This window comes from Melozone crissalis, unplaced genomic scaffold (assembly GCF_028551555.1).
Source record: "Melozone crissalis strain CALT ecotype California unplaced genomic scaffold, PUWL_Pcris_2 ptg000036l_1, whole genome shotgun sequence".
NCBI classification, from domain to species: domain Eukaryota; kingdom Metazoa; phylum Chordata; class Aves; order Passeriformes; family Passerellidae; genus Melozone; species Melozone crissalis.
In genome coordinates, this window is record NW_026535814.1 from 4,500,052 (window position 1) to 4,519,942 (window position 19,891).

Genomic DNA, 19,891 nt, shown 5'->3' on the forward strand with positions numbered 1-19,891 from the left:
GAAAGTGGCAATGACTGCAAACAAATTTTTAATTTTGATGTGTGCTGCTCGCGCAAACATCTGACTTAGTAGCATGTATATAAAATGACCACAAGGTCAGGCTAACTTACTTTCAGCAATCTTTGGTCCTTGATATAAAATCAAACACAAGAAACACATTAGTGTCTTCAGAAATAAGAAGTCAGTGTTCAAAGCTGGAGACTTTGTTAGAAAAGGGGCCACTCAGTTAAAACATTTAGTGTGACATTTGTTTTGGGGTTTTTTGATTTTTTTAAAAATTATTCTGTTGTATTTGTTTTGTGTTTTTTTTTTTTAAATCAAAACTTTACTCCTGGAGTTAGACAAAAAGTAATTTATTGCCTGAAAGCTTTCACAGTGATTTGTATTTCACAAGATGAACAGACAGTTTCATAAAGAAAAACAAAGTTGTGGGAAAAAACAAAAAGCAGTAATTTTTGTCCTGGAAAGAAATGACAGCACTCCCTGCGTGCCTGCGATGTAAATGTGCTTCCTTCAGGACTCCAGCAAGACTCTGGATGCAATCCTTGGGCTCAACTTGTGCTTCTGTCACAACTCCTATGCAGCACTTAGATCTGTCTGCAGAACACAGGGCCTTCTGGCAGCTGTTAATTGCACAGACATGAGCATAACCTCTTCCTTGTAGGCTGCTGAACCCATGGCAGCAGAAGACATTACAGTAAGAGTTATTTATGAATACAGACACTGCCTCCAAAGCTCCACAGAAAAAACAGTGGCTTGAGCCATTCCCTCCATGTCCTGTGACACTGAAAAATTTTAAGTTTGTGAGCTTTTTGTTTTTGCAGGAAAAAGACTCATGCAACAGATACCTGAAGCTTCTTGCCTCTCATTACAGGACTTTAAAGCTTGCATTTTGAAATTGCATAATTTTAATCAACAGTATGCAGCATAACATGCGGTTTAACTATGATAAAAGGCTGAGCTAGTAAAAGAGCTGGCTGATTAAATGAGAAGCAGAACAGTCTTAAATATAATGAGTTATGTTCAACAACTGTTCTAATGAAAGCTAGAGAGAAAAATTGGTGGCTTTGGTTTTTATTTCTTTCCCTCTAGGATCTTCAAGTTCACACAAAATAAAACATCAGTGTTAATTTAACCACAGTATTGCATAGGGATAAAACATTTGTTCTATAGTTTTAACATTTAAACAGTCTAGAATTACATCTGCAAATGATTGCTTGTGCAATGACCCATCTTAAACACTTCTGGTCAATCAAACACTGCCTTCTTTGATAAGAGCTTAACAAGCTTTACTGGCATCTAGTTCTTTGCAGGACGATAAAAATAAAAATCTGGCTCAATGTATTTTTAAAAATTGGAAATTAGGAGTGCTCTAGACTTTTTAAAATGTCTTAAATACTTAGTGTGATTTTCATTTATCCCCAGACTTCCACAAGAGCTTTTTATTTATCCCCAGTCTTTCACAAGAGCTTTTTCTTTTTGTCCCTATTTTTTTCCATTTTTTGGTTTTGTTTTAGTATCACAGACTGCTGTGTCAGAATGAACTTGTCAGAAGTCTCTATTAGAGAAGTTAGCAATAAAAAATTGAAAATGAGATTGTATCTCAAATACTTGTAACATTTACTTACCATGACAATAAGAAAGTATCTCTCGGTAATGTGCAATATTCGGCTACAGCTACTTGAGCAATCTGAAGGAAGTTATTTTTTAACTCGTCAGGGAATCTTCAAAGTAGCTGAATTTATTTTCCATTTTTCTTTAATTCACAGGAAGCAGCAATACATTTTAAAAATGTTTATTCAGCTTCAGGTGTCTCTTCTAAAGATACCTGTGGCATATTTGATGCACATCTTCCCTCATTACTTCAAACACACTTAAACTTTGAGGTAATTTAGGACAAGACATAAGAGCACTTGCAAAAAAAAAAAAAAGCAAAGATCTGTATTAAAAAATTTTAGGCAGGATAAATAGAAAAATATTCTGTGTTCCTTTCACTATAAATGGTTTCAGCATAATAACAGTTCAAAAAGCAAAATAATCAAGCCACAAAGTCCAAGTGAATTTCTAAAGCAAACCTGACTTAAGCAAGCCTTTCACCTGCGTTACATTTCAGGGACTGGGCCCACAGCAATAGAGAAGACAAAGCACTCCTGAGGCAGATTGTCTCAGGTTATTTTGCATCTTATTTAAGAGGGATGAAGGAAGGGAAAAAATTTTACCAAAATTAAATTCAAACCTTGCAATGCTGTCTCCCATGCGGGCAAACAATTGCCCCTCTCTACGGCAGCATCTCCATTTATGCCTGCCAGCCAGTACTGACTGTCAGCATCGGCTGCATGAAGGAACTTATACCCAGAGGGATTTGGGGAAATGTTAGCAGTGGTGTCCTCCTGTCCCACATGGACCTTTCAGTATTCCAGAAATACAAGGCACTTGCTGGGACGGCCTGAGATGAAACCTGTGAGTTTAGAAAATGGTCCTCTGCCATATTCAGTGCTAAAGGTGTGCCACACTTTCTCTATGATAATTCCAAAAAGGAACTCCGACTTAAAATGTGACATTATCTGGCTACATGAAGATTATTCCTTTGCAAGCATGATTTCACCCTCTCATTAATATGCTATACTGCGATACTCTAAGTGAGATATTTTTACAGTTGTAAAGATATGTTTTGAAAATGACATAGGCAATGCAAGTTATAGTTTTCCATATGGAATCAAAAAGCTAATCGGAGTCTTCATCATCAAGGTATTCCTCTGCATTACTCAATGTTCGGACTGTACCTGGAAAGAAACAAAATATAAAAAAATTTAAAATACTGAAAATACCAGGCACAGAGGCAACAAGACTGATATAATTCACAGAAGTGACAACCATGTTATCCTACCTTTCAGGAACAAGAATAATGAATAAGTTTAAAATGAACCTGCTTAACCATTTTGGGAAAAGAAAGCTAAGTGAAAAAAACGTTTCTCATTTTTAGGAGGAGAAGCAGCAAACGGAAAACAGGAAGAAAAGAAATTGCAGAGCCTTGTGCTCAAGGGGCCATATTTCAAGCAAGTACAAACTACATTTCTTCTGCTCCCCTGTTTAGCGGCACAATTAACACAACCTTTTAATATTTCGATGACATGATTTTAATAATTTTAATTTTTTAGAATGTACTTCAGCAATTGACATTTGCATATCTGTCTGTACAAGTAAAACAAATCTGAACATTGGAGACAAAGTAAGCTTCCTGCAATAAAACAGTTTTAGAGATGGACTGTGATAGAAGCCATATGTAAACAGGAACAAGGGAGAGATGACTGCTGATATAGAACTGAATCTCTGAAAAAGAACAATATTTCACATCCAGACATTGGAAATATTTAAATGCAGAATCAAGAGACAGAAAAATTAAATTAGTGAAAATAACCAAGAAAATACAAAATGTGAGGAAAGTATAGGAATTGGTGGTGTCAGAGTATTATAAAGGCTCAAGTTAAGACAGAAAAATGAACAAAGATGCTAATACTGAAACTGCAATTAGACTGAGAACATCAGCTGTTATATTAAGGCAAGTGAAAAAAGACAGGGAGTGAAAAATTACCAGAGACTGATGACTAAGACAGAGACAAGGTGACTAAGGCCAAAAAATCAGTTAGTCATTGAAACAAAATTAATTTAAAGGGAGTGAAGAAGTAGATTAGTTATGAAGATTAGTTACTTAGCATCAGGAAATAAAACATTGGTACAATTATTGGGACATCAGAAGAGAGAAAACACCTGTGCCAGGTGCCTACAATCAACAACCAAAGATGAACAAAGTTTTTCTAATAGGGATCAAGTAACTTTAGGAAAATACTACATAATATATATATATAATAATATATATTATATATACATATTGCTCTTTTTTAATACTCCTTTCTTAAGAACCAAGATTGGGAGAAAAAATTTGCCACGTTTCTGGGAAATCCTGATTTCATCTCTGCTAAAGAGCAGAACAGTATTTTTGCTGCAATTGCTCTTCCTGGCCTTCTCAAGTTGCAGTCAGCTATTCCTCCATTTAATTACCATAACCTCTAGGCCCCTACAGGTTAGCATTCCCTCTGATCTCACTAGTCCTGTGAGGATGCAACTGCTGTATTGCATATCCCACCAAACCTGACTGTAACCCTGCCTGTGTTTTCAAGTAATTTCTTATTCCACTTAAGAGTTTCCACCCTTACTTCAGCCTCTTGAAAGCTACAGGCAATAGTACTTACAGAATACTGAACAATTCAGTCTTTAGCTTTTTAAAATAGCCTCTTTAACTCTTTTGGACAGGGACACTATGCTACTTGGAGAGATGAAGACAAGTGGTAGGCAGTGAGACTATTTTAATTAACACCTGAAAGCATTCTGTATTTCTCGGTTAGACAGTCACTCAGAGACACATAGAAAAAAAACAGTAAGAAAAAAATTAGCAGTAAGAAAAGGAGGATCATATGTTGGTGCTTCTTTGGCTTAAGTTTGGAAGAACACACAAGCACGTGGAGAAAGACAGGACATTGTTTTATTCTTGTACCCTGTCCCATTTGGTATGCTACTTTTAAAATAGTTTCTATCCTTGCTTTAATTTTGTCTGAAGGGCCAGTCTTCTATTTTCATCTCTTCCCTTAGTATTTTCACACCTTCTGAACTCTTCTGAACTCTTATGCCTCTTGCTGATACAAGGTGCCATTTTGTGTGGAGTCAGCAGCATGACATATGATAAACCATCTTCCTACCATAGCTCTAAACTAACTCTCTCAAGCAAGCCCTTCCAGACACAAGTCCTAGCCCATGGACCTCCCAAATGGTTTTTATGGCTATCAGTATATTGGTATTTGACTAAAGTATTATTTCTTCAAAAGTAAAATTATCAGAAATACCTGCACTCTGTTTCTTCTTAAGCAAGGAAGCACAAGCTGCGTTTGTTGCCATATCTAAAGCCAGTTTCTTCTCGTTGTTTTTCAGATCTGTTCTTGCCCCTTCATGAGGAAAAGTTTAATCAGAAATCACAATCCCAGTTATTTCTCAACCAATGCCATTATGATATGACTTTCACTAATGTGGGTAGAACAGTAATAGACAAGGGAATCTGAGCTACTGACTGCTCTGAAGCAGACCAAAAGCTATGGATGCTCTTGCATAAGCTATAGTTGTTTAGGAAACTTGCTGGCTGCTCTTCCTTTTTAAGAAGCAGATGTCATTGCTGTTCTGGGGTTAAAGTGCCTAATTTTGTCTGTAAAGCAGGATGAAATTATCTTGAGGTGAGATGTCTACCTTCCAAACAGCTGCCAGAATTTTCTGCAAGACTTTTCCTGCAAGTCAGGCAGGTGAGCTGGCTAAAGACTGTAGCTGAGTTATACAGAAACACTTAAGAAATACAAATTAAACAACATTCAGGAATCTAGTCTCTATTCAGATTGTCAAAACCTTGGTGAAGATCTTTACCCTTTTCCAGCAGCATCTCTACAATATCTGCATAACCTTTCCATGCAGCAGCATGCAAAGCTGTGTCTCCCAATTTGTTCTGTGGAGTTAGAGGGAAAAGCAACAGGATTAAAATGCAGCAAAAACCCTTTCAGCTTCTACCAAAGGTGAGTAATTCACGCCTCTACGCTAAGGGTGTATGGGTTCAACCTACCTGTTGGTTTAACTCTAGGTTTGCCTGGGCAAGCAGCACATCTACTACATCTGCAGGGAGAGATGGCAAGAGAAGAATTTAGTGGAAAGGAATTATGCTATTTTTGCATTCATTGTAGTTAAGATTCAACAAAAGACCAATCAAATCAGCTAATGACAATCTGTAAATCAGACTGCATTGAGCAAACAACAATTAGTCACAAAAAATGCTTCTGCATGAAGTACCCCAAATAATACTGCATTTCTTTTTGATCTGTCCTCCTTCCACTTTTCCTCTAAGTTACACTAATGAGCTTGCCTGCTTCAAGAGCAACAACAAAACACACAGCACTTGATGGAGCTGAACCTACCTCCTAGACTGATTTTTATTAAAGAAATAAAAAATAGAATTACATGGAAAAAACCCTGGCTTTATTATTTAGCACTACAATTTTATCAATCAGCCTAACAAGCATAACAAGAAAACCCGACAATAATAATTTCAAATTAATGCTCTGATACCTTTATGGCCTCCATGGCATGCCCAATACAGAGCTGTGTTTCCAGCTTTGTCTAAACCATTGACACCAACTCGATTATCCAAACACTCTCTCAACCAGCTCAGGTTGCCTGAAAGACAAAACCAGTTTTGATTATTGTTTTTTCTTTGGAAAGTTAAAAGAAGCATTACAGGTAAATAGTACTGTCTAAATGGTGTCAGTCTTCCCATGAACTTATGAAGAGAGGAAGTGATTAGCAGAAATTTTTAATTCACTGAACAACCACTCATACCTAGTCATAGCAAATCATGACAAAGTCATACTAACCAGTACCAAATATCTTTTCTCCTATTCCCAGAATACCTTTATATCCTATATATATACCTATATATGTAGTTCAATGGATGGTACCACCATTCCTCTGTGTATAGACAGAGTGGCAATTCCACCAGGCAGTATCTCACCTTTTCAAAGCCGTAAAACTTAACCAGACAACTTGCTCAAGAAACAAAGCAACCAAAACAAGTAGAACATCTTAATTCTAAATATATTATTATTACTATTACTGTCATTATTATTACAGTAGAAAACAAGCAAATCATCCTTTGGCATCACACAACTAAAACACCAAACATACCTCGTTTGGCAGCTTCATGCAGTGGATTATCAATAGACTCTGCTTGCTCTGCCACTGAAACGAAAGAGTAAATTCTAACTACTTCTGAAACATGTACTTGAAACCGATGTGGAAACAAAGCGTACTTGATTCTAAAATGAAAACAGATTTGTGAGTGACAGACTAGTGAGACGCACTTTAATTTCCAGTGTATGGGAAACTAATTCAGAGAAAACCTTGTGAAAGCTTCAAACAGCATCACATTGCACAAGTGGTCTAAGAAGACGTGTTCCTAGTAGTCTTTGTTCTTAAAGTCTGCAAAAGTTTCTGTTCTGCTTATACATGGAAATTTTGCAAATGTGCGGACAGAGACACCACCCCAACCCTGGTCTAAAATTGAAGCCTTACAAATAATCTCAATGGGAACATGAATTAAGAGATTTTTGGGTTTATTTTCAATATTCACTTCACTATTCAAAAGAAATTTGAATGTAGATATGCAGCATGTATAAATTAGCCTTCTTGCATATTAACAGTGCATGATCTCCGATCTCTGGCAGACAGCAAGAGTAGAGTCAGTTTGGAAGTCACAAACTAAAGTGAAAATTCATGTAGCCTCAATGAATACACCACAGATTTCTATTAATATATTTCTACTAACTACAGGGCAGGGAAACAGAGCATTGCTACCATAATGTCTCCTACTGAACAAGGGATAACATGAATCAACCTAAGTCATATTGGCAGCTGTGATGCAATCTGTCATGAGACACTGCTACTCTGTCTACAATTCCTGGCAGGACTTGGAGGAATTGTGTTGTCTGTACTGATGGCTTTTAAAAGTGATTTTCGTTGAATCTGAAAAAGCTGTTTCTATTCAGTCCAAACACACACGGGATATTTAACGTGGTGCAAAACCCAAGAAACCAACATTTTCTGTGGCAGAATATATTCACTAAAAAAACCACAACAGGCAAGCAAAACTCCATCCTTTAGATCCAAGTGTTCTTCCCCTCAAAACTTGAGAGTATCTCAGTATCTTTGAAGAGCATAACCAGAAACATGAACACTCAGCAAACTCAAACTGTCCCTAGGTGATAAAAACACAAGACAGCTTGTGCACTGCTGATGTAGTGGTACCTACAGTGGTTACCACTGCTAACTGCTACTGCAGATGGATATATTCTGAAATACATGGTGGAGTACTGTTAAGCACCAATACTGTGGTCTATTTTTGAGATGATGTCTTTTTATTTAGTGATTTCCTTTAATTGTGAATGATCTTACCAAATAAAAATATTCTAGACTTTACCATAGTTGCTTGGAATTAGTCCAGTTCTCCCCTTACAAGTTCCTTTCCACCAATTTGTATCACTCTGCAGAAAAAAGGGAAAATATTTTAGATATATTGCATCTCAGAAATATTCAGTCTGTGTGGGATGTCTTAGACTCACCATGTCTGAGATGTAAATGATATCTCCTTCTTCAAAGTACAGTTCATCTGGCTTTAATAAAAAAAAAAGGAAACAAATATATCTGAATGTGTGTATGTAGGAAAAACAAATGCCTGGATAAGTCAGAATACATTCACCTCTTCATTCAAAAGAATGATAACTCAAATTCTCTATCACCGAGACAACAGCCTGACAGTCCATAGTTTGACTTACTTACAGCTAACTTTCTGGATCACTAACTTTCCTAACAACACAGGAAGACTGTGGCCTTTCCAACAAAGCACTGTGCATAGGAAGCAGTGAAATATCTCTTAGGTTTGTCAACTTCATTTGGGACTCTTTCCCAGTTCTCCAGATCTCTTAGGTGTCAACCATCATTGCTGTCTTTGGAAGAAAAAACAAATTATTCAAGATTTCTGATCCTTGATTGTAGATAACATACTACAGAAGAAAGCATGCTGCTTTTAAACAGAGCTGTTCTTAAAAGAGACTTATGATTAATCAGACAGTTTTATTCACATTAAGAATGAGTATCCATCAACAGTTTATTAAAATTTAAGTACAGTAAGTCTAATATGCCAATAATAGCAGAATTGAAGAAATATTATGGACAAGGTTAAAAGCAAGATTCTCAAACTGCTGAAGTAAAGATGTACTTACCGTTCTGGGCTCAAACGTATACAGGGCCCTGAATACTTTAACCTGCCCTAAAAAAAAACAAAACAAAACAAAAAACACAACCCAATTAAAAAGTCAGTACCAGTACCATGCCTTTAAATCCAAATACATTCCTTTAAGCTTAACACCGGTTCCTGAATGAATTTGTGCTATCAAAGAAAATCAGGTTGCTGAGTATCTGCATCGTGAGTTAAAAAACCCAGCAACATGGGTTATGAAGGAAACTGGCCACCTGATCAGTTACATCTAAATAGCCTCTTCTGCACACTTAATACAGTCTTTATAGCTCACTGGGTAATAGAAGTGCTGTCATTGATTTCTGAGGAAAAGAGTAATTTCACTCATATACACACTCACACACTCATACATGCTGTATGTACTTTTATTTCTAACATTAAATCTGTCAAATGACAAAGAATTAAGGAAAGAAGATAAAAACAAACCAATGATCAATGACATCAACATGTTCTTACACTTACTTGCAGTCATTATTAGGAAAATAATGCAGTAACACAGAACTCATAAAGAAAAATAACAAATGGTCACAAAGCCCTATTTAATGTACAACTGATGTCCTGTTCTATTCAGATGCTTAACACAAGGCATAGGGTTTGCAATTCCAGTAAGTGGCTAACAGATGCTTTAATAGGGCACTTTCAAAGGGATGGACACCAGCATTCAAGCCAAGAAAAAATAATCTGAATGCAGAGAGTTTTAAATTAAAAAGAAGGTTCCCTACAAACTTTTTTAAAAATTCAAAAGGTACTTTTCAAGAGCATGAACAGAAAGTACAAATATAGAAGAAACATGTATGTTACATAATTTAATTAGCCGAGCTGCTGGAGTCCACTGGACTTACTAGAGGACTATATTACACAGACTGCTCTGTATTGTTTACTTTTAGGTATCTGAAGTCCTAAGTATGTACCTTTATTTACTTTTAAATGTTCTAAGCTTGCAAGTGTAGGTTACACACAGGTTCTTACACTATATGTGTTTATATAGATTAACTTGTATAAAATTGCAGAGTTTGATCCATCAGGAGAATGTGTTACTTAGGTCACATTAGGTCCAGACTATTTTGTCTACTCAGAGAAACTGATGAACTTACTGCCAAAGACCATACAGTAAAATAAAGTGTACACATGCAATGTTTTGTGTTGTTTATTAAATGGAGATAAGCAAGTAAAGACAGAGTAGGTCTCAAGAACAAGCCTTTACATTTCTAATTAAGAACCATCATCTCTAGAATTTTGTCCTTTTTTTTTCTACTAGATGTAGTCTTTATTATCCCTTTTGTATCTAAAATCCTACCCACAAAAGCAATCATTTTAGAATGTTAACTTAAGGGCTTTAATGAGATTCTGGAGGTGAATATGCTAACCTTGAGAAAGGAGGATGGTACCCAACTGCAATTTTGCAGCATCCCTTGGGGTGGCTCTTAAACTATATTTTCAAATGCTTCTGGATATTTCCTAGCAACAGTAATGCCAAGGTACACTTGCCAAGGCATAACAACTAAGCAAGACGTTTCTTAGTTCTCTATTCTCAGGCTTTTTTGTGACTGAGTGTACGTAAAACTACAAAAATAAGATGAATATGTGTAAACACTTTGCCAGGTGCATGTAGATACTGTACATATTTCTTTTCCCAATATGTAATTGCTCATCCCAGTTCTAATTTTTAGTAACAGGAATTAGGTTTCGCTTTATTGGTTGGCTCTCTCTTTCAGATAGCAGCCATTTCCTAGACATAAAAGGTCCAACACTTCTCAAACCTTTGTCCCACAAACAAAATACTTCCAACCGTGGCAACTGCTAAAAAGAATGAAACCTGAGTGATGTTTACTACCTATACAGAGATGATGAACAAGGACAACACACAGTAAAGCATCCTGGACCAAAGAGCTTTAGCATGAAACGTGAACTGCAGCTGTGGAGAAGCTAGCAACGACGACAATAAAACCCAAAAACCAAAAAAGAAAATAACAAAGAACAAGAAATGACACAACAGGATGGAAGACAGGAGTACTGACCCTCCTCCTTGGCTTTCTCATACAGAAGACACAAAAACAAAAGACAGAACTGCACACTAACAACTATGGAGACTGCAACCATCATGCACCCATCTTCAGTGTTTAATGTAAGTAAGAGGAGGAAATGGACAACAAAAGGGAAGAGTAAGAAATATTAAAAGGGGAAATGAGAAGATGGCAGAAGACAGGGAAAAGGAGAAACGTGCATTTGTGTGTTTCATGTGTCTTTTATACTAACATACTGCATATGTGCCAACAGATTTTCTAAAGCTATCACACCTGTGGAGGCAAAGAAAATAGGAAACACCAATGCTGATTACAGTATGGCTAACACATTGTGTAAACAAAATTCATTTTTCATTTGTTTGTGGGGTTTTCTTAAATTGCATAAACCTGAAACAGGGAGTTACTTCCCCAAATGTCCAACTGTAGTGTCACAGACTGACCAACACATGCTAAAACACTCTTCTGTGATGAAATACAAAGTACAGATCTGCATCTATAGAACTACAGATCTCGTTAATATTAATTTCACAGTACTTTATATTGAAGTTAAACACTGCTCATTACTGGCATTGATATTTTGAAAATTTATTGATAAAAAGATATTTAGCCTGTTCACTTTGCTTTATTAAAGAGCTTAGAACAAGTGGACTTTAGCATTTGTAAATTTTGATTTTTTTGTTACCAAATTCTAATGCAACTTACAGTCTAGAGGATTAAAATAACAAAATGTTAGCATGCAAAGGGCACATCAGACTTGAATCCTAGTTCTGCGAACAAGAGAAATTGTATTTTATTAGGCACATGGGTGCCTAATCACAGGGAGTACTTTTATCTAGCAATACCTATCGCTGGGCATGCAGACAGAGCTTGCATTGGCAGTAATTTTTGCTTTGGAGGACACAAAAAGATAGAAAGTGCCTGAGGTTTTCCTCTGTTTCCACTTACTACCATCTCTCTAGTACAAACCATGTTTCAACATTCCCATAGGACAGTGAACCAGTAATTAGCACAGATTTGAACTTATCAAAGTAGACTGACTGCACCTCCCCACCAAATACTTTTAAAGGACAAAGTAACCAGAACACAGAGTACATGTACTTTTTTAAAATTTCAAGGCACCAGGCACACATTAATTACTTTATTCTCATTATGATTAATGAGAGGAGTTTCCCTTTTAAAAACAAAGCACATGGAAGCACAGGGCAGTGATATGTCCCACAACAAATCTTTTTCTAAGCATAGGGACAGATTCAAAGGGGTCTTCTTTTCAGTCCTGTTATGCCCTGGTCTGCTCAGTGGGTTTAGGGGAAGGTTGTTTGAATCATTTAGAGCAGTGTACAGGAGAAAGAACAAAAATCTTCAATAACAAGCCTTTACATGCAAATTTTCAGAACATTCAGGTAGAATTAGATACTTCACAAATTTTAAAGCAAAATCCACACAAACTAAGGCACTTCAGAAACTTTAACTTAGCCAGATTTAACTTAATCAGATACGGGTCATTTACTAAGGCCTTGATTGGAATTTTTTCATCTGGTTTACCATATATTTCCAGAAGAAGTTAGGAGAAGAAATACAGAAAGAAAGGATAAGATAACAAAGAAATCACCACCCATGGACCTGGGGACAAGACTAGCCATTTTGATGTCCACATCAAAGTGACAGCCACAACCTTGATCCACAGGGAAAATCCCATGAAACACAAAGTTAAATGTATTATTATATGCTTAGGTTCAGGTGGGAATTACCAGGTATCTCCAAGAGGGGAGCAGAAATTAACACTCTATGATATAACACTGTGGATCATCTGCAGTTCTCTCTGGTGGGAGGCCTCAGAAATTGGTCAGGGGCCTGAATGGTTTATGGCACCTTCTAAGATATGACAGCTGCCTTTCAAGTCAGCGTAGCTGAGCTGGTTATACCCCACCAGCAGGGTTGAATATCTTCAGCCTTAGTGTGAATGTCTGACACCTTCTCCACAGAAGGGAATTTTCACACCTGAGCCAGATGAGTAAGGGAAAACATGATGAAACACTTATAGCCTCTTCCCTTATCTGGCTCAAACCCCAGTTTCTTGATAAACACGGGCTGATTTGCTGTGGTCATCCTCTGGAGCTCACACTTTTTCCACCTGATCTTCCACATCATCAGCAAAGCACACCCTGCTTTTGCAAATTTGAGACAGTCACTAGTAATATTTTAGTCTCACAAATGCCAAACTTTAGTCATAAGACTGTCTTCTCCCTTCTTATGGAATTTGCATTAAACATATGCAAAACAACTACTTCACAAGCAAAAAGTGTAACTTATTATCCATACTGAATAGATACAAATACTCTTCGCGTACAAACCTCCACTCTCTGTAGCTAGCAACATAAAACTAATGTCAGGTTGGGCCAACACCACACCTTTTAATTTATTTTGAATAACTTACCTATAAACTTCTCCAGCCTTTCTGAGGAAGGGAAACATGCAACTCATAATTCTAAAAGGATCCTTTCCCTGCTAAGCGCATAAAAGCAATGAAACAGAGAAACTAAACAGCAATGACAGCTTAAAAACGCAGCTTCTGATACTGAAGAGAGATACCAGCACTGCTTCATAATGCTAAGTAATTAGAAGACCTCACAAAACCAAACCACCATTTTCTAAAAAGACTGACAGATTTTTGTTTTCTTCTTACAACTCTGAGGTTTATTTAAAATCAATTGCAGTATCATTAACTGAAGACTGCTTCCAAAGAAGTGCTAAGTAAGGAGCACAGCAACAAGGAGTTACTGTTTCTCTCACAGTGACTTTTTTTCCCCACTTCCTTTCAGTTCTTTTACTCTAGCTTCTCCAAACCGCCACAAGCATTAGCATTAAAATCCCCTCTACCACCAAAACATTCTCCACTTTCTTATTTGCTTTCAACCCACCTAATGAAAAGCTAAAAAAGAAAAAAAAACCCAAAACCTGACCTATACCTGCATGGCATTACTTATTTAGGCATTTGTGTTAGGCTGAAATTTCAGCACCAAAGGGGAGATAATGAATTTCATTAGCTGTCAATTAACATCACATCCTCAAACATAAAACCACCCCAACACAGCCCTTGGTTCAAAACATGCATATTTTAAACAAAATAATGATAAATAAACGTTTACCAAGGCTTGGCCCCACTGGACTGATATGAGTCTTTTGTTAGCATCTGCTGTAGACTGCCATAATCAAATTTCACTGACTCGAATAAGGTGCTACTATTTAGATATTGATCCTGATGCAGCATCTTTTCATTAGCTATATTAAGACTGAGTAGCTCAAGACTACCATAAAAATCGTAATAACCAACTCAAGATGAATTGACTCACTGAGTGTCACAAAGCATTGTCAGTGCCTACAGTACATGGAGGGATAATTTCTGTGCTGTAGAAAATCAGAATTGACTATGGTAGTCTACAGTTAGTTAAAAAAACCACAAGTCTGTCAACCTCTTAAATGGTTCAAGCTAATCCTAGGCTCTCATGGGCCACCTTTCTCCTTGCTGCCAGAAAGCTAGACAGAAACAGTTCAGAGTCAGTCACTCAAGCACCAACTTGATTGAAAACAAATTAACCTGAACTCCTACCTGTAGCAAATGTCCCAAAAGGTGAAAATATGCAAAGCCTGTTCCAATATCTGACAATCAATTTCAGTGACAAAATTTTCCTTAATGTTGAACCTAAACTTGCATGGCACAACTTGAGGCCATTTTTTCTCATCTTGTCACTTGGGACAAGAGAAAAGCACACACCTTTCAACAATCTCTCTTCAGACTGACACAGAAAGAAACAAGGTCTCCCGAGACTCCTTTCCTCCAGGACAAACACCCCCAGCTCCCTCAGTTCACACCACCTACTCTCCAGACCCCCCATCAGCTCCGCTGCCCTTCTCTGGAGTCTCTCCAGCACCTCAACGTCTTTTCTGTAGCGAGGGGCCCAGAAATGGACACAAGACTTTAGGTGCAGCCTCACCACCCAATACAGGGGGACAAGTACTGTCTGCTGTCCACAGCACTTTTCATGCAGGCCAGGATGCCAGTGGCCTTCTTGGCTACTGGGATGGCTCATACTCAGCCAGCTGTTGACCAACACTCTCAGGTCCTTTTCCTCGGCAAGTTTTCTAGACTCTGCCCCGAGCCTGTAGCATTCGGAACTGGAAAACAAGGTGCTTTGCACACAGGTCTCCGAGCAGGCACAGAAGTACTGGAAAGACTTTTGACAGGAGTGCCATTTGTACTTTGGCATTTTGCTCACTGACACAGCAGAGTCCAACACAGCATTTAAGGATTGCCACAGTGGAGACAGAAAAAGTTGAAGCCTCCAGTGTTTAGAGAACCATCTTCAACTTCTAAGTAACGCTTACCAGAAAGGGGAAGTGAACACAGAGAATACACGTTGGGGGAGGGGTAGAAGGGCATACTAAAAAATGCAAAGGATAGACTGGTGCCAGCCTAGATGACAAACTGAGGTATCCAGAAACAATCATGGACTGCACTAATCAGTATCTGGAATGGAAGGAACAAATGCCATTTCGTTAGAGAAAATCAGAAGTAAAAATATTCTCACAGAAAATATAACAGAACACAGTCTCACTGTCATAGCCTGATCTGAAATCCTCTGTTTTTCATCAACTGCATTTTTATGAATACCAGCATGCCTTTACTTGCAGGAAGCTTGCTGGAGGTCCCAGCAACTTGCAGTAATAAGAGGGTTTGAGGTCTGAAATGAAAGTTTATAATTCATATTGAAAGCAGACTGGGAACTGTTTAATTGTTTCTCTGACGTTTTTCTCCCTTCAGACCTGATGACTGCAGTATAACCCCCCACATCCACATGCTCACATCTTCTTAGCTAACAGAAACCTTTCTTTGAGTACAGAAGAAACCCAAACCACCATCACTTATGTCAAATTTAAGCCAACTGCCGAGGCCTTAGGCATGTGACTCAATGCAAGTGTTCTGCTCCTGTGAATGCTGTCACAGCTCCTACTTCATCTGAGAACTGAGGTGAACTTGTTTATGACTCAAACTAAGCATCTATGTCAAGAATCCTGCTTTTAACTCTGACAGCTACTAGCGGGAGAAAAGTCAACAAGTCTGCATTGTGAGGTAGCAACCCTTTATGTTAAATCCTTATGTTTCCTCCTGCCTCCCTGTCATCTGGAGTAATTGAAAACTCTAATTTCCTTGGTACAAAGGCTGGTCTTTCCCTATAGAATATAAACGTTGTCTCAACTCTAGGCCAGGATCAACAAACCTTACTGTGAACATGAAAGTAAGACTTTTTAAAAATATCAGTACACCCCTTCTGTCTCCCCAAAAGCTTTTGCTGCACACTATATAAGGCTCTAATCAAAAAGGCATCACCAGATAATTAGCACTCTTCAAGAAAACACTGTTTAAGTAACAGACAACTAAGCAGAAGCCATTAAAGCTTGTCAAATCTAAAGGACTTAACAATCCTGTTTGTAAACAGGATTAATATCCAATATGATATGAACTCTGCAAAGAATAATGTAGTTTGAGACATCAACAGATTTCTTAAAAGATGGAGGGGAAGCCCTACTCTTGCATAATGCTGAAAGAAAAAAAGTATGTTTCTGCTATTTTCAACATCCACTCCATTCCGTTTTATTTTCGATAGTGAGTCTAAACAAAAGCTACAGCTAGAAAACCGTAACAATACAGAGTTACACAGGAAAAGTACAGTACTTCTTAAAAAAAAAGGCCTGAAAACACTATAAGCTAAAAAACATTTAGAGTCTCTATAAACAATCTTGTCCCTTTACCCAAGGGCTGACTACAGACCCAAAAACTAGCTCAAGCGCTCAGAAACACAATTGTCTAACATATGTTGATTTCAAAACCATCTCTGTAACTGAAATCCTTAAGTGCTGTGCACACAACAGGATTTACAAAAAGCAATCTGTCAGAAAAAATGCTCTCAGGTACTGAAGAAAACAACAGTGTCACAACTAGTTGGTTTTCCCTCTTCATATCACCTCTTTTCCCCACATTTTTAAAGCACTAAACTCAGGTCCAAAATCCTTGAGTTGAGCAGTGAAGACTCAGTGTTTTAAAAAGGAAATTTATTTCACGACATATTTTCACTTCCCCACCACCAAAGTATTTCCCTCCTTCTCTGTCCAATCTGCATCTCCTATTTCCCACACACAATGGAATGAATGACAGAAACCAATGTCTGGTTTTCTCTCCTGTTTGTCCTGCACTTTCATAATTCATAAGCAATGCAAGCAGGCTTGCTGTTTCCTGACAGAGCTTACAGACTTGATACCTAATAACCAGTGAAGAAAAATCAACACAGCTTGGCCAAAGGCACCAAAACACTCTAGTAAATGCAGTCAAAAATGCCACCAAAAGAGACAGCCTTCCACTGCTGTAGAAACTATGTCACCACATGAAGTTCCCATATTTATGTCTTTAAATAACATCTATCTATAACCCCAAGAAATTCAATTACAGTACCAAAGGTGTACTATCTGTATTCTGTGTTAACATACAGAAGTCAGACATGCAACTGCAGAGATATTTAAGTATGTGAGAAGGCAGTCCCTTTCAGAAAAATGACTTTGAGAAAATCTGACATAACAGACGCCACAAAATTTTCTCTCCTCAAAAGTCAGGGATATGGAAAAATGAGTCTTATTACCCTTAATCGGCTCTGAAAGTCACTAGCAGTACAATCTTACTTTCTTACTTTGTTCCTTCTCCTATGAATTTCCTTTTGCTGTGTCAAGCACTCATGCTGGAAAACCAGCTCAGCAAGCTCATCAGACATAAAAATAACCTTACATAGACATACAAATAAATGGACATAAAAAAGTTGAGAGCACCATCAGCTTGTCACGTAACTAAATGGAACAGAAAGGATGGTGGGGGTAGGGAACATGTCCCTTTGATGACAGTCCACATTTTATCAGATCAAGCACACCACAAACTGCACCCCACCAAACTAGGGAGAGAAACCTAGCTTTGACAGAACATGTCTGAGTCAGTCTGAGAGCTCCTGTAAGTTAGTCAGGGCTACAGCCTCTAACTCTTAAGAAACTTATGTTAAATTTGACTTATCTTCTTGAAAAACAGAAAACTGAGTTATCAACTTCATCGGAAAATCCCATTTTTCACACCTATTCAGCTGTGAAACACCACATCCTTTCAGAAGCCTGCAGATTTCCTCAGTACTGATTGTTTTTGGTAAGGGTCCACAACAGCAATGCTTTTATTACTGTCTTTTTCATTTCACGTAAGTTGCTTTCAAAGCAGCTTAGCAAACTACAGGGAGAGGAAATTCTTATGAGGATGAAATTACAGCCAGAGAGCTTTAGCAGATTTTGCTTCTGCGGGCAGGATGGTTTAAAAGGTCTAAACTTGTTTCTGCACTTACGTGACTTCAAATTAAAAATCTGTTTTATAAGCTGTCTAGTTAAAATACTCAATTAGGCTAAGCATTTTTTTTTACATTGGCATTTCAAACAGTATTCCAAGTGCAAAAAAAATTGAAGTTTGGATGTACTTAGGGATCAGACAGTCCTGGTTTGGGAGATGTCACAGTGGGTTTTTAATTTCTAAATAAGAATTTAAGCTCTTACAGTGACAGATGATACAAAACCATGATAAATAGCCACTAAATTTTCCAGATCAATTCCTAAAAAAACCCCAAACCCTAAAGCTAATGGTTACATTTGTCACAGAGAAATGTATATTTACTTGAAAAATGCCACTTCTATTCTAAGATTTAAAATTGTGCAACTTCCACTGGCTTTTCAATTTATTTTTAGAAGAAGTTAAGGCTACTATTAATATTTTTAGAAAATTGGCTTTGCAGTAAATTTTTCTGATAAAAACACAGGTGCAACACCTTACACATTGAGGACTAAATGCACTAGAAAGGGTGATGTGCACATTGACACCTGAATTTCCAAGAGCACATTTAGAGTTTGGCTGTTAAGAGTCCTAAAAGGGAAAACAGTAGATTCCAACTGTAAAGATGAAGAATGTTGCATGCGACTACACTATAAAACTGGTTTTATGCGTTAGTATATTGCCCATCCGAGCAATCACGAGACAAACCTCGGAGCACTTCAGCGCTGACTGTTAAAAGGGTAAAAGGCTTCCTGTGCATTTCAGGCTACGCAAGCAGCTCCCGGATGGCCACCGGGCACGCCACGGCGCCAAGTGCCACCGCCGGCCACCGCGGCCCCGCGCTGCCCACGAGCGAGGCGGGGCAGGAGGGCTCCGCCAGCCCGTGACACGGGGAGCCCGTCCTGGGCGATGGCTCCGAACTGGGGGCATTCCCCAGCCTTCTCCCGAGCCAGACCGGGCGCGGGGTCGGGCCCAGACCCGGCGCCGAGGGCAGCCCCTGCCGCTTGGCAGCCGCGGGAGGGGCAGCCCGTCCGGCCGACAGCAGGCGTGCGCCGCCGGCCTTCATGGCGGCAGGGTGCGGTCCGGAACGGAAGGACGGCCGTGCCCGCTCCCACCCTCGCCCGGGCTGTTCGAGAGCGCAGACCCGAAAACCAAGCCATTCACGTGTCGGCAGCAGCGGGCTGCGCCGCGCCGCGCCCCGCACGGCGAGGACGGGCCAGGCCGCTCTGTCCTTCCCTCACCTGGCTTGGCCGGTTTAGGTGGCGGCTTGGACATGGCTGGTCTAAGCACGGACGGGGGAGGGGAGCGGCGCGGCGCGACGGCGATCGGCTGCCCGGGCGCGGCCCGCGGTGAGAGGCGGCGGTGCGAAGCCCGGCAGACCCCGGGCGCAGGGCGGCGGCGGCGGCGGCGGCGGCGGCAGGAGCCGGGACGAAGGGCGGGCCCCGGTCGGCCCCGCCCACCCCCGCCGGCCCCGGGCGGCACGCGGCCAATCAGCGCGCGCGCCTTGGACAGGGCCCCGCCGCTTCCCCGCCCGCGCTCGGCCCGGGCCGCAGGAGCCGCCCAGGC

The 19,891-nt window shown here is 39.2% G+C and overlaps 1 protein-coding gene across 1 annotated transcript; it reads right to left on the reverse strand.

Annotated features, from left to right (window-relative positions):
* Window positions 1-337: 337 nt before the first annotated feature.
* On the reverse strand, window positions 338-19,630 carry OSTF1 (osteoclast stimulating factor 1). The gene is made up of 10 exons (XM_054283481.1): window positions 19,567-19,630; window positions 8,865-8,911; window positions 8,205-8,255; window positions 8,063-8,126; window positions 6,772-6,825; window positions 6,157-6,264; window positions 5,657-5,706; window positions 5,464-5,542; window positions 4,899-4,997; window positions 338-2,783 (listed from the first exon to the last, which is right to left on the reverse strand). The coding sequence occupies exons 1-10, from the start codon at window positions 19,598-19,600 to the stop codon at window positions 2,725-2,727; spliced, it is 645 nt and encodes a 214-aa protein (XP_054139456.1). The 5' UTR covers window positions 19,601-19,630; the 3' UTR covers window positions 338-2,724.
* Between the last annotated feature and the right edge of the window lie 261 nt (window positions 19,631-19,891).